This window comes from Trichomonas vaginalis, chromosome V, assembly GCF_026262505.1.
Source record: "Trichomonas vaginalis G3 chromosome V, whole genome shotgun sequence".
Taxonomy (NCBI): Eukaryota; Parabasalia; order Trichomonadida; family Trichomonadidae; genus Trichomonas; species Trichomonas vaginalis.
Window position 1 is genome coordinate 3,963,458 of NC_067207.1, and position 14,425 is coordinate 3,977,882.

At 34.4% G+C, this 14,425-nt stretch overlaps 3 protein-coding genes and 3 pseudogenes across 6 annotated transcripts, besides 1 other annotated feature; 1 reads left to right on the plus strand and 5 right to left on the minus strand.

Moving 5' to 3' along the window:
• Positions 1-14,425: part of a mobile genetic element that runs on past both edges of the window.
• Positions 2-1,148, minus strand: TVAGG3_0274750 (annotated as a pseudogene). Its single transcript has one exon. A coding segment is annotated over exon 1 (1,147 nt).
• Positions 1,240-1,713, plus strand: TVAGG3_0274760 (uncharacterized protein; the record flags this gene model as incomplete). The annotated part of the gene is made up of 1 exon (XM_051228675.1): positions 1,240-1,713. One exon carries the CDS (start codon positions 1,240-1,242, stop codon positions 1,711-1,713), a length of 474 nt encoding a protein of 157 aa, XP_051098405.1.
• On the minus strand, positions 2,206-2,943 carry TVAGG3_0274770 (annotated as a pseudogene). Its single transcript has one exon. A coding segment is annotated over exon 1 (738 nt).
• On the minus strand, positions 3,552-4,274 carry TVAGG3_0274780 (annotated as a pseudogene). The gene has a single exon. A coding segment is annotated over exon 1 (723 nt).
• On the minus strand, positions 4,343-4,732 carry TVAGG3_0274790 (keratin-associated protein family; the record flags this gene model as incomplete). Its single annotated transcript, XM_051228676.1, has 1 exon — positions 4,343-4,732. The coding sequence occupies one exon, from the start codon at positions 4,730-4,732 to the stop codon at positions 4,343-4,345; it is 390 nt and encodes a 129-aa protein (XP_051098406.1).
• TVAGG3_0274800 (organellar and viral DNA polymerase type B) lies at positions 6,433-6,906 on the minus strand (the record flags this gene model as incomplete). The annotated part of the gene is made up of 1 exon (XM_051228677.1): positions 6,433-6,906. A coding segment is annotated over one exon (474 nt), but the record flags the coding sequence as incomplete, so codon positions are not given.

The window sequence follows — 14,425 nt, forward strand, 5'->3', positions numbered from 1 at the left end:
AATAGTTTCTTCATTTACTCCAGCCTGAATGCAAGCATAAACGAAGCAGTTATCTTCTGTCATAAGTATTGCAGTTCTTTTGTTCAGTTCATTGAAGATTTGGTAGCGTTCAAGATTTATAGGTAATGTGCAAAGATACTTCCAGAACTGACCGCTTCTCTTCTTATAAAACTTCTTTTCACCATTATCTTTCCAAAAGCTTTCTATAAGTGCTGGGTTTCCTGTTTGCTTAAGAGCTTCCAAAATGGCTTTCTGGTCATTTGTCAGTGTGCTTTCATCTCTATATGGTCTCTTTTTTGGTTTGCCTTTCTTTACATCTGACATCGTTAAGCCTTCATATTCTGTTAAATCATACATCTTTATTTCAGTAAGATTCTTTATGTTTGTCAAGAAGAAGTCATAGTGCATTTCAACAATACCTGCAGCATTTGCTTCTATCTCTGATATAAAGTTCTCCTTCAAGAGCTGATGTAGTAATGTTCCAATATTATTGAGGTTTAACGTAGAACATTCATACTTTCCACCAAGTTTATAACATACCATCCATCTTTGTTGGGAGTTTATTTTAATCTTCTCTAAGAGTCTCATGAAAACCTTACCGAAATGTTTGTGTAAGTAGTCTCTGTTTGGTTCATCTAAAGCTTCGATGTTAAAGTCAATGAGTCTATTGCCTGTCTTAACATTCCTCTTCCTATTCTCTTCATCTTTCTTTAACCATCTCTCACCTTCTTTTGGTTTGTCGTCAATGGAACGAAGGACATCGTTAGCTTTGCGAACTTGTTCTATAGCGCTCTTAAACATCTCTCTTCTCTGTTGTTTCAGTGTGTCGTTCTTCTTCTTGTTTCACCAACGTTTGCATTTGTTATGTCAAACATTTCTCTTCTTACTTCATGAGGTACTGAACGTCTATGATATAAGTCAATAGCAACGTCATTTAAAGGAAATGCTCTTGCATGGACTTCGTCCTCGCCGCGTTGCGGCTTTATGAACTCATGAATTCTATCATAACTTATTGCACCATTATAGTCATTGAGGATGTCAGCGAATGCTTTTTTGTTTGTTGCGTAATGCTTTGCAACATCTATATTAGCTTCTGTAAGAAGTTGTTTTATTTCCGAGTGTTCTAACTTAGACAACTTCCGATACATCTTTAGTAGGAAATAAAAAAATATTTTTGAAAAAATTAGATTAGATTTTTTTTTAAGTTATTTTTCAAAATAATTTAATATTTTTATTTTAATGAAACACATGCAAGATTGCAAGTTCTTTTCATACAATGCTCTCGCTACTGCCATCAAGAATGAGTTCAATAATGCTTCAAATGTTAATGTTATCTTTAACAAGAAGTTTGTGAAAGAATCTAAGTTTGGTCAGTATGTCAGACCATTAGCTATCGTCATTGACCGCAAACGTTATACTTCACAAGAGTTAGCAGTAGTTTTGAAACAAAAGAGTTTCTTCGTGAATGTCAAAGATACTCATTATACTGTCATAAAGAACTCTAACGTTGACTTCTTCAGTATTGCTTTAAATCTTTCCGAACAGAAAGAATATAAGAAGGGTGAAACATCTGTGAAATATTATCCTTCATCTCTGAAGACAATAACGAACAAAGATGTTATACAGAAATTCTTACCAAAGGTTGAAGAAGCTTCTATTAACATTGACGAAGGAAGTGAAATGGTTGAAGAAATAGACCCTGAAGCTTTATAAGAAAATTTATTTTTGAATAACTGATGGTGACGTGGTGACACTGAAAAAATTAATGAAAACATAAACGAAAACATTTATTTCCTGGACTGTTGTCTAAATGTCATGTTGTCATCATTTTTCAGTTGCGATGGAATATATCTAACCCTCCCGTTAACTAATAAACTTGACGATCAGACAATTCTCCCTTCGTCAATTATGTTCGACACGGAGCATTTATGGAAACAATTAAATGGTAAAAACAAAATAATGACGATCAGACAATTCTCCCTTCGTCAATTATGTTCGACACGGAGCATTTATGGAAACAATTAAATGGTAAAAACAAAATAATGACGAAGGGTTTTGTTTTTTATCGTGGTTTTCTCCACTATGGTCCTAACGTGGCACCCGACGAGATTTTTTTTCATTCTTCCTCTTTGAAGTTGTCGAAATATTCTGTTATTTTTTCCTTCAGTAATGTTAAGTCTTCTTTGAATGTAAGTATTGTACAACCTTTGATGTCATAGTGTGTTTGAGGAAGAGTATTTTTGACAATTTCCTTTATTTGTTCATTCGGTGTCATTGAAATCGGTAAGTTTTCACGATAGAACCAGTTTCTGTCAGATTTATATATCTTAGCTAAGTCATAAAAGCTCTTGTTGTTTCTTCTGACTAAATGTAACATAACCATATCTTTATTTCTTCTTTCTCCAACTCTTCAGTATATATCATATACTTATAACTCTTTTCCTTTCCTTTTGGTACTGAACGCGGTATTCTTTTCTGTATGCTTTTGTCTTTGGATTCAATGACTTCATCTTTTGCTTGAAGTTTCTTTTCCAACTCTCCACGTTCTGCTTTATATAGTTCATCTAACATCATGAAAATATAACAAGCATAACGAGGTGAAGTCCACATTGCTACAGCGTTTACTAAAAGTCTATGAACATAATAACCTTTCAAACCGGGAGCCAAATTCTTGCGATTTTCATACGGAATCTCTCCCCTCGGTTTTCCGAGGGAAGCAATCATATGAGGAAATTCTTCTAAAAGTTCTTTTGTCTGTTGGTTTTCAAACCAATGATATGCTTGCTTTGTAGAACGAAGAGCATTCATTATACTTTGCATTTGGTACATATCGTCTTTGACTGAACGAATGAGTCTCAATTGTTTGTTATACTGTATGTATTCATATTCTTCATTAATGGCTTCATGAACGATAGCAGTTGTTGTGTTCTCTAATGTTGTCATTTCTGTTCTTACATACAAAATAAAAAAATAAATAAAAATAAAACTAACTTTATTTTTTCTGTGTTAAAGAAATGTTAAAAATTCATGAGGGTAGAAATGAGGTTAGATATACCCATCTACCCTAAAAATTATTTTTGTTCATGGGCTATGCCCCGCCGCTTTGCGTCTTTATGTTAAAATAAATGGTACCATTAATGATATCATGACTTTTCTCGTTCATGTCTGATTTACATCTAATGAAAAAGTTTAGAAGAATTTTCTTATTCTTTCTGGCATATTTTTGTCTTTCCAGTACTCCCGCTCTAATGGTCCCAGATGTGTTGGCTTCGACTCTCTCAAGTTCTTAGATGGTATAACATCTTCAACGCCTCCTTCATATCTTACTTTATAAGTGTCATCGTTTGTGTTATAGCCAAGTATTTCAATAACCACTCCTCGCTTTGCTTCGTCAATGGTTTCAGCAAGTTTGCCATTACTACTTTCGACTAATTTATGACGAGGATAAAACGCAATAGAGTCGTCGGCAGCTTTTATAAGATATCCATTACCTTGCGTAGAGTCTACGATATAATAATTTCGACTTAACCTTAAACGTTTCTTTGTCAACGGTTTGTCGTCAAGAACTACACGAACTTTTGTACCAGGAATGAGGGTAAATTGTGTTGAATTTCTGATATTTTGTGTTTGGCTTCGTTTCTTTTGTATATACTTTTCTTCTTGTTGTTGTGTCATTGAATTTGGTGTATGTCCTGTTGTAGAATGTGTTGAGGAATTATATACTTCGAGAAAATGTTTCATTGTTTCTTCGGTAAAGTCTCGCTCTTGATTTAAATCTCTGAGAGTCCTTATGAAGCGGTTTATGATGCGAGTATGTTATGGTTATGGTCTTCAGTAGTGTAGTGAGTTATGTTATGCTTAATGAGAAAATCTGTGATTTCATTGCTGAGGTATGCACTGTCTTGGTCTGATGTTAAAGTACTTGGGCTATGTTCTGCTACAAACTTTTGTAAAACTCTTAACACTTCACGAGTTCCTTTATTCCTCATTGGATATGCATATGCTTTGCGAGTGTTAACATTAATGAAGATGAGGAATGGTTTATGTCCTCCTTTTCTGCTTTGAATGAGAGTGTCAAATTGGTATGCGTCAGGAGTGTTGGAGTAAATTGGTAAAAAGTAGTCGTAAGGGTTTATTTTTGTTTGATGTACAACATTTTTGTCAAAGAACTTTTTAACTTCAGCTCTGTTAGTAAATCCCCAACTTTTTGCTGCTTCATTGAACTTCTTAAATGATCTCCATGGATGTTGTTCGAATACTTCTTTCAAGCTCATTTATGTAAAGTTAAAGATTTTATTCAAGACGGTAAGCCTTGACCCAAAAGGTCTAGGCTCAAGCGCGTTCATTGAACGCGGTACCATGCATAAACCGTCATAAATGGTGGCATATAATCTTCACCCGAGCCTGTTGGATTTGTTGTGAAAGTGTGTGAATGATTTCCTCCTGGTTCAGTTGGTCGAAAAGTCTTTTTTGCTGAATTGTTATAAGATGGAGATAAAACATCATGACCGGCTTCATAGTCTGAGTTGTATAATGGGTGGTCTCTTAATGAGTGGCTATGGTCGCCAGAAAAGTTTGTCGTTCCTGTATGAGTGTGCGCAGGTAAGTTTGCTTCTTTAATTTTCTTTGAGCCTCCTGTTTGCTTTGAAGAGTTAGCACAGTATAAGAATTTGTCTACAATCTGCTGCCATGTACCAAAACCCAGAACTGTTGCGGGATTTGTTGAGTTCATTGACGTATAAATAGAGCCTATAGGATCTAATGTTTGAAGTATTTCAGTCTTTAATGTTTGAAGCTCTGTTTTGTCTGCTTTCTTATCATATAAATCTTGAGCAGTGAATTTAACATTATTTTCATCATCCATGACATAAACATTTTTACAGCTAATTTCTTTCTTCGTTGTTATGTTTTCATTCGATGTTAAACCTTGTGGAAAGTTAGGAGGTTTATAATATAATGCATCCCCACCAGTTCCGCCAACCGTTCCTTCAATACTTTCTATAGCAACAGTTGAGAAGGAGTTATGTGTATGTTCTTTATCTGCTTTTTTATCTAACATTGCTGGTAGTTTATATGTTTCAAAGTTTCTGACATGACCTTCAATGTTCATACATTTACTATTTAAGGAGTTTAGTGTATCTTTTACGCTTGTACTTGGATTCTCTAAAGGTGCACTTGAACCAAGGGTATAGTTCAATATTATGTCGTCTGCTCTAACAGTAGTGAAGGATTCATGTGTATGGTTCTTGTCAGCTTTACTATTTAATGTAGCTTGAAGTTCATTTATATCGGAGATATTGTGTTTATGAGATTTCAAAACTTTGTTCGTTGCGTCAAGTTCATCTTTGTCAGCTTTACTTTTAATAGCATCTTCAAAAGTTATTTTTGCCTTAACTCTCAATGTAAATCTTGGTTCAACTAATACACCGTTAACAAAGAAGTATGAAGCATAAATTTCATTGTTATAACCAAATGCTTCTGGTGCTTTACCTGTGTCATACTGTACAGTACAGTGTATGTCATAACCTTTAGCACGAATGAATTTATATCTTCTTTCATTAACATCTTCAGTGCTTATTTGTTCATCCTGTATTAAATATCCATGGTAGTCCGTTATAATCTGTTCGTCTGAACTTATATAATGAACATGGTTTTTATCTGCTTTTTCGGCTAATTTCTCTTCTATCTCATTTATTTCAAGTTCATGCCTACCACCACCTCCCGAAGAAGTATTTTTCTTCAGCTCTTGAAGAACGTCCACTTCGCCATCTTTGGTGTCAATAATGAGACTTTGAGTTAAAACCTTTCCTGTCTTAATGGATGTTTGTAAAACTTCTTCTTCACCGTGTTCGGGGTCATGGTCGTCATCATATCTTGTGAAATCAGAGATGTTGTCATACATTAAGCATATCTGTCTCAAAAGTTCTGCTATTTGAAACTGGAACGAAAGATATACAGAACTTTCATCATCTCCTAAAGTCAAGTCTGCTTTCTTAAGTATTTCTTGAATGTATGCAATGAGAACAGAGTACCTTGGAAAATATTCGAACAATATTTCATTAGCTGTTGGTTTTGGTGGTTCTTCTAGAGTTTCTGTTGTTTCAGTTCCTTCTGTAGGTTCTGTTGGAGTTTCTGCATCTCTTGACTTCAATGCTCTTGCTCTCAAAGACCTAAATGTTAGAGCACCAGGTTTTACAAAGGACTTTATAAATGCTTTAATAGTTCCTGGTAAGTTATTGTTAGCATTAAGTAAGTTCCTTATGCTTCCATCATGTACGTCCATAGCACTATGTAAAAATCTATACTTTTCTTGTAGTCAGCAATAGACTGACTGTGATTTTTTAAAGATTTGTCAATACCTTTAAGCCAATCTTCATGCATGTCTGATACTGAGCCAAGAATATCATTTGCTTCCTTTAGTGTATTTTGTGCTTCTCGTAAAGTATCCAATCCCGTACGTGCATTGTTTGCTATACGTCTTACAGTATCTATTTGACTCCTTGTTTCTTGCATCCAACCAGATAAAGTTTTAATAGTATCCGAACCATTTGAAATGAAGTTCAAAGCATTTTTAACGTCATCTAAAACTTCTTCACCAAGTACTGCCCATATCTTTCCGATTTGGTATTGAAGAACTCCATATGAAGCAGCTGTTAAACCAGTATTTATAAGGTTCCATATCCATGATTTAGCAGTTTTTCCATCCTTTCCATCTTCACCATCCAAACCGTTTTCGCCTTGAGGTCCTTGTATTCCTTGTATTCCTTGTATTCCTTGTGGTCCTTGAGGTCCGGTGTCACCCTTCTCTCCTTTCAGTTCATCTTTATGTTCGTTATAATATTCTAATGTCATAAGGTGTACATCATTACTGCTACCAGCAACGCCGAGAATTTGTTTCTCATTCATGACTAAATTCTTTAGGCATTTAATGTTGTCGTCAAATCGAAAGCTCTTTAACAATTCAATGAGAATATTTAATACTTTCACTAATGAGGCATCTACTGTAGAATTTATATATTGCACCGTTCCATCATTTATGATGGGAACCTTGCTTGTTGTAATGAATGGGTCATAAGTGTTAAAAGTATCGAAATCAATGACTTTTTTAGTTTTTCCATCGTCAATGACTAAATCATTGCCTTCAATGGTTAAAGTTGAGTTTTCGTTTACTAGTTCATGTGCTCTTCTTGCTTCATTTGTTTCATACGCATATGCAGTAGGTCATATTTGTATAGAGGTTAATATAAATAGTTGTTCATTGCAGAAGTTACAGATCCCACAACGAATACTGGCCGTACATAACACGCTCACAACACAACTCTACAGTCTTCAGAATGGAAGCCGCTTCTTTCAGATTTGTTGACTTCAATACTATCATGCAAACTATTTGTCATATACAGATGATAAGCGACGATGGTTTCATAGAGATTGAAATAGTGACAAAAGAGAAAGTTGTATGATTACATTTCCTAACTAAGCTTGTGGTATTAGAAATAGATAAATTGCTGGATCATAGATACTCTCGATTAAATGAAGAACTATTGACTAATCATAGATTGTCGAACTCTCTTCTGAAGGGAACATTGAAGTTCAGTGCATCGAGAAAGAGTTCAAGAATACAACGAATGAGTCATAGAGTAAACTTCTTGGTGCATACCATATGACATTTCCTTTGAAAAGTGTGACAAACGATTGAGATGAAATCTGTTCCATACGTATGTTATGGTAATTGTTTATACATTGAGTCTAAAATAGCTAATGTCACAGGCAGATTTCAGGAGTTAATAGTAAAGGTTCAGTAGAATATAAATCCTTCTGTTATGAGTAATTCAAATGTTCATTCCAACGTTCCTGTCATAGCAATCATTTAGGTAAATGGGTTTCGCATTAGTCCTCATAATTTGAAAGACATGCAATTCAGACTTGTTGATTTCAGGAGAGCCTGTCGAAGCTAAGGCACAGTGCGAATGACTGTTGAGTTGACTTTTTAGAAAATATTAAATGCAACAGCTTACAAGAGACCTCAGAGCTAAAATATAAAAAGTATGCATGTTTATGTATTAGGTCATGAACTTTGGTTGTTGCTGTTTGATGAAACAAATGAGTTAGTTTATGTCAGTCCAACGAAGCGAGCAAAAAATATTGTGTTAGTGAAAAACTGCACAAGATCAATAAGATTAGGTTTGCATTATGAAGATGAGTTCGATACTGTGAAGAAGTTTTGGATAGATATTACAAATTGCTACTTAATTTTGACTAGGCAAAGGCAGTACAAGTCTGACTGCTTAATTATAAAATTTCAAACAAAGCTTATAGTCGTAGATAGTTTTGTATACTCGTTCGAATATTTATACTTAAACTCAATCCTGTAGTTCCTCGGTGTTTCAATGATGCGATGTTACCTATTTCATAATAGTGGAGTTTGACCACAGCATTCGATTTCAGGGTCGAGATAGTCAATGAAACATTGTTCCCTGTTATTCGTAGATAACATTTTCAAGGTCTCCTTTGTTAGAATTTTTTGGTTCTTTATAAGATTTGTCAAAAGCTTCTTATCGTCTTTGAGTAAAAATTGTTTGGTAAACTGAAAAGGTAATTGGTCTACGTTATCTGAAGGATTTGTTTGAACATTTGTGTAAGGGTTTGTCGTTGGCTTCTCTTGAAAGAACTTGGTCCAGTGTGGATACTCTAACTTAACATTTGATGTAGCGTTAGCGTTTGAAGCTGTGTTTAAATTCACGACTTAAAGTCTGGTTTTTTCTTTCAAACACTCGAACTATAGTTCTTTATGACAATATTGTTTGTCGTTCGTGAGTCAACATTTGATGTTGGTTCAATTGGAACATTAACGGCACCAGCTAAGATGGATTTGCTTCTCATTTCATATAGAATAAAAACTTTATATGTATGAAATGAACAATATACTCGACAAGGGTTTGAATGTAAAGCTAACGAATGAAAATATTGTTGAAATTCACTGAGACAGGAGCTGTGTATAAAGATAAGAACTACTGACAAAAGATAAAGAACTTATGTCATTAAAATAACCATTTGGAACTGTATCTACCGGATGAAATGTTGCATTTTGTTCCGCACTTTTATAAATAGGTAATGTTAGTTTCAATAGAAATTATCCAGAAAAATTCAAAGTATCCGGTTGAAGAACCTCTAACAAATTCAAATGGAGTTGCTGGTTCACCATTATCAATTTCTGTCTGTTAAATTCATCTGTATCTGGTTTCGAAAAATTCCTTTGTTTGTTCTGCATCCCATAAGTTTTGTCTGACTTTCTTATCAGTAACAATTGTTGTAGTTCATGTCTTTCAAAGTTCTTGGCATGACTTTCAATGTTCTGCAACTCTTATCTAAACTGTTAAGGTATCTTTACGGCTTGTATCTTGGATTTCTAATGGTGCACTTTGAACCAAGTTCAAAGTATTCATATATTTGTCGTCTGGCTCTAACACAGTAGTAAGCAATTTATGTGTATGGTTCTTTTCAGCTTTCTTATCAATATAAATCTTGAGCAGTGAATTTAACATTATTTTTCATCTCCATGACATAACATTTTCTACATCTAATGTATTTCATCGTCTTTAGTGTTTTCCTCCGATGTTAAACCCTTGTGGAAAGTTAGGAGGTTTCCAAATATAATGCATCCCCACCAGTTGCCTTCAACCGTTCTTCAATACTTTCTATACCAACAGTTGTGAAGAAATCATGTGTATGGTTCTTATCTGCTTTCTTTCTAACATTGCTGGGTAGTTCATGTGTTTCAAGTTTCTGACATTGACCTTCAATGTTCATACATTTACTATTTAAGGAGTTTAGTGTATCTTTTACGCTTGTACTTGGATTCTCTAAAGGTGCACTTGAACCAAGGTCAAAGTTCAAATATTATGTCGTCTGCTCTAACAGTAGTGAAGGATTTATGTGTATGATTTTTGTCAGCTTTAACTGTCTAATGTAGCTTGAAGTTCATTTATATCGGAGATGTTGTGTTTTATGAGATTTCAAAAACTTTGTTTCGTTGCGTCAAGTTCATCTTTGTCAGCTTTACTTTTAATAGCATCTTCAAACGTTATTTTTGCCTTAACTCTTAACATAAATCTGGTTCAACTAATACACCGTTAACTATTGAAAGTAAGTAGGCATAAATTTCACCGTATAACCAAATGCTTCTGGTGCTTTACTACATCATACTGTACAGTTACAGCTTATATGTCATAGACCTTTAGCCAACGAATGTATTTATATCTTCTTCCATTAACCATTCTTTTGTCTTCGCTTCATCACTTTCGTGTTAAATATCCATGGTAGTCCGTTATAATCTGTTTCGTCTGAATTATATATATGAACGTGGTTTTTATCTGCTTTTTCGGCTAATTTCTCAGCATTAACATCAATTCACCTCTAATTCACTTCTTCCGCCATGAACTCTTATATATCATAATCCTTTTTTCATTAATTCGGTAATTACGTACATAAAGCGACTATATTCTGTTTTCGGTTTTGTAAATAATGATGTCCAAAATTTCTTTTCATCATTACACGCTGACATTAATGATATCACACATTCTTTTTCTTATTCTCTTCATTAGTTCTGCAATAATGACGAATAATATAAATCTGTTAATTTATTTCTTCATCGAGGGCTTATAGAATGTTTGAAATTGAATCATTAACTCCTCTAAATAAATCCTAATAACTTCAGATACAACGTTTTTTAATGTCTTGATAACCCGAACCAGTATCCCGCCACTATGTGGCTCTGAAGCCCGTTGGCTCTGTTGTTCATGTCTTCTTCCCCGTCGTTCGTGGTTTATAGTCTCTAACCATCATACAACGCAAGCATAACCAGGAGGGTTTGTTGCTACTGTTCGAAAATCTCTGTCTCGTTATGTATGGTATATCTAAATATTTCTTTTGTGTTGTTAAAACATTTGAAAAACAAGTCTTTAATATTACCATCTACAACAATTTCCTGTTCACCTTAAATGTTCTTTGCAGCAATTTACAAGCTCACCCATTCCCGCTTTTGACCCGCAAAAACGTCATATGCATTTATTTCACTCTGTTCATACATTGTCCATTCAGCGGAAAACTACAAACCGCATTCGCTAAGCTGAAAATGAAATTCAAGTGGAATCGAACTTAATTCCACCTTCTTTTTCAATTTCAACGAACTTCAACTAATGAATAGATTTTAAAATATTCTTGCGTAAATTGTTTTCCCGATTGTATGTCATTACGAAACCTCTCACCGTCAAAAGTTTAACGAATTCCAATTTCGTCGTTGATGCTTTTATTTTCAATACACCGCTTTATCTCTAGTTTTTGGCTCACCCTTCCTTTAGAAATATGAAAACATTAAATGAATTGAATTAATCATGTATTCGTGAATGATGTTAAAAATCAATGATTGTTCATTAATGACGCCTTTAATGTTATTAACTGTGTGAATCCACTTAAAGTAATTAATGAACTGTCATGGCTTCGCCCTGGTCTCTCGGTCTGAAAGACGCTTCAGGACTTCAAAAGAAGTCGCGTTTCGGACTTTATGAAAAGGTACATGCAACCGCGTCGAGTTTGGATCAAATGCTGTAAGTTGGTGCAAGGAATATTAATGATATAAGTCCATTAAAATCAGTACAGTGACGTAAAATAATGTTGTCGTTTTTGATTAATTTCTTTAGCATCTGTTTATATATGGGTAATTTTATTCTGTAGTTTCTGAATTAAAGATATTCGCTAAATGTTTTGTAACTTTTTTGTAACAAGCAGTATAAACCGTTTGAATAACGGAAACTCCTTACGATTTCCACAGTCTCTCCAATAAAAGAAGGCATCCTCGCACATGCTGTGTAGTGCTTGGGTCAAGATCTTTCGGAGATTCTAATTCCAACATATATTCTAATGCTTCTAATACAGATATATATACTGTTTGTCGTTCTTCCATGAACAACCTTCACATCTATACAATGAATGCATTGACATGGAGTTAAAAATAGGGTCAAACTTATTCATAGTCTGCTCATGTTATGTATTTCTCGGTATTAATCCATCACTGATAACAATTATATTGTCAGTAAAGTTGTGAGAGAGTTTGACCAAAAATATAAACGTTTAGCTCTGTCCAGCATCATATCTTTTTTTATACAAAATAAAAAATAAATAAAAATAAAACTACTTTATTTTTTGTCTTGTTGAAAAATTCATGAAAATTCAAGAGGTTAGAAATGAGGTGAAAAAACAGGTGAGATCTCACCTCTTCACCTAAACATTATTTTTGGGTCCTTTACACTCATTACGAAGAAGTCTTGACAAAACATTTACGAAGAAGTCATGAAAATTCAAGAGGTTAGAAATGAGGTGAAAAAACATTTACGAAGAAGTCTTGACAAAACATTTACGAAGAAGTCACGAAAATTCAAGAGGTGAAAAAACAGGTGAGAAAACAGGTGAAATCTCACCTCTTCACCTAAACATTATTTTTGGGTCATATACGCTCATTACGATGAAGAAGTTTCGACAATTCATTGACGATGAAACCATGACGAAACCATTCACGTTCATGTTTGACAAAACATTTACGATGAAGAAACCATGACGAAACCATTCACGAAGAAATCATGACAAAACATATACGATGAAGTTTCGACAATTCATTGACGATGAAACCATGACGAAACCATTCACGTTCATGTTTGACAAATTCATTGACGATGAAATCATGACGAAATCATTCACGAAGAAATCATGACAAAACATATACGATGAAGTTTCGACAATTCATTGACGATGAAGAAATCATGAAAATTCAAGAGGTGAAAAAACAGGTGAGAAAACAGGTGAAATCTCACCTCTTCACCTAAACATTATTTTTGGGTCATATACGCTCATTACGATGAAGAAGTTTCGACAATTCATTGACGATGAAGAAATCATGAAAATTCAAGAGGTGAAAAAACAGGTGAGAAAACAGGTGAAATCTCACCTCTTCACCTATAATATATTTTTGTCTGATTTACATCCAACGAAAAAGTTTAGAAGAATTTTCTTATTCTTTCTGCATATTTTTATCTTTTCCAGTACTACCCTCTAATGGTCCCAGATGAGTTGGCTTTAGACTCTCTCAAGTTCTTAGATGGTATAATCTTCAACGCTCTTCATATTCTTACTTTATAAGTGTCATCGTTTTGTTGTAGTCAAGTATTTCAATAACCACTCCTCGCTTTGCTTCGTCAATGTTTCAGCAAGTTGCCATTACTACTTTTCAACTAATTATCGACGAGGGATAAAACGCCATGAGTCGTCAGCAGCTTTTATAAGATATCCATTACCTTGCGTAGAGTCTACGATATAATAATTTCGACTTAACCTTAAACGTTTCTTTGTCAACGGTTTGTCGTCAGAACTACACGACTTTTGTACCAGGAATGAGGGTAAATTGTGTTGATTTCTGATATTTTGTGTTTTGGCTTCGTTTCTTTTGTATATACTTTTCTTCTTGTTGTTGTGTCATTGAATTTGTGTTGTCCTGTTGTAGAATGTGTTGAGGAATTATATACTTCGAGAAAATGTTTCATTGTTTCTTCTGGTAAAGTCTCGCTCTTGATTTAATCTCTGAGGTTCTTATGAAGCGGTTTATGATGCCGAGTATGTTATGGTTATGGTCTTCAGTAGTGTAGTGAGTTATGTTATGCTTACTGAGAAATCTGTGTTTTCATTGCTGAGGTATGCACTGTTTTGGTCTGATGTTAAAGTACTTGGGTATGTTCTGCTACAAACTTTTGTAAAACTCTTAACACTTCACGAGTTCCTTTATTTTCTCATTGTATGCATATCGCTTTCGAGTGTTAACATTTATGAAGATGAGGAATGGTTTATTTACTCCTTTTTCTGCTTTGAATGAGAGTGTCAAATTGGTATGCGTCAGGAGTGTTGGAGGTAATTGGTAAAAAGTAGTCGTAAGGGTTTATTTTGTTTGATGTACAACATTTTTGTCAAAGAACTTTTTAACTTCAGCTCTGTTAGTAAATCCCCACTTTTGCGCTTCATTGAATTCTTAAAATGACTCCATGGATGTTGTTCGAATACTTCTTTCAAGCTCATTTATGTAAAGTTAAAGATTTTTAACCAACTCGTATCCAAGCGTGCATTGTTATATAAGGAGGCATATATCTTTTTCCATTACCTGCTGGTCTGTAATACAGCTACAACATGTGTATGATTTTCCTGCAGTTCCACAGAAAAATACCTGCTTTTTTATTGCTAACAATTCTTGGGGTCAGTTGTGATATCATATCTATGGCATTCCCTGTCTATCCGAACCCGCTGCAAGATTTGTATAACCTCTTTTTGTTATTGAATGAATGGTTCCTTCCACAGATGTTCTTCCCCTGAACCTATGCATATGTGAAGG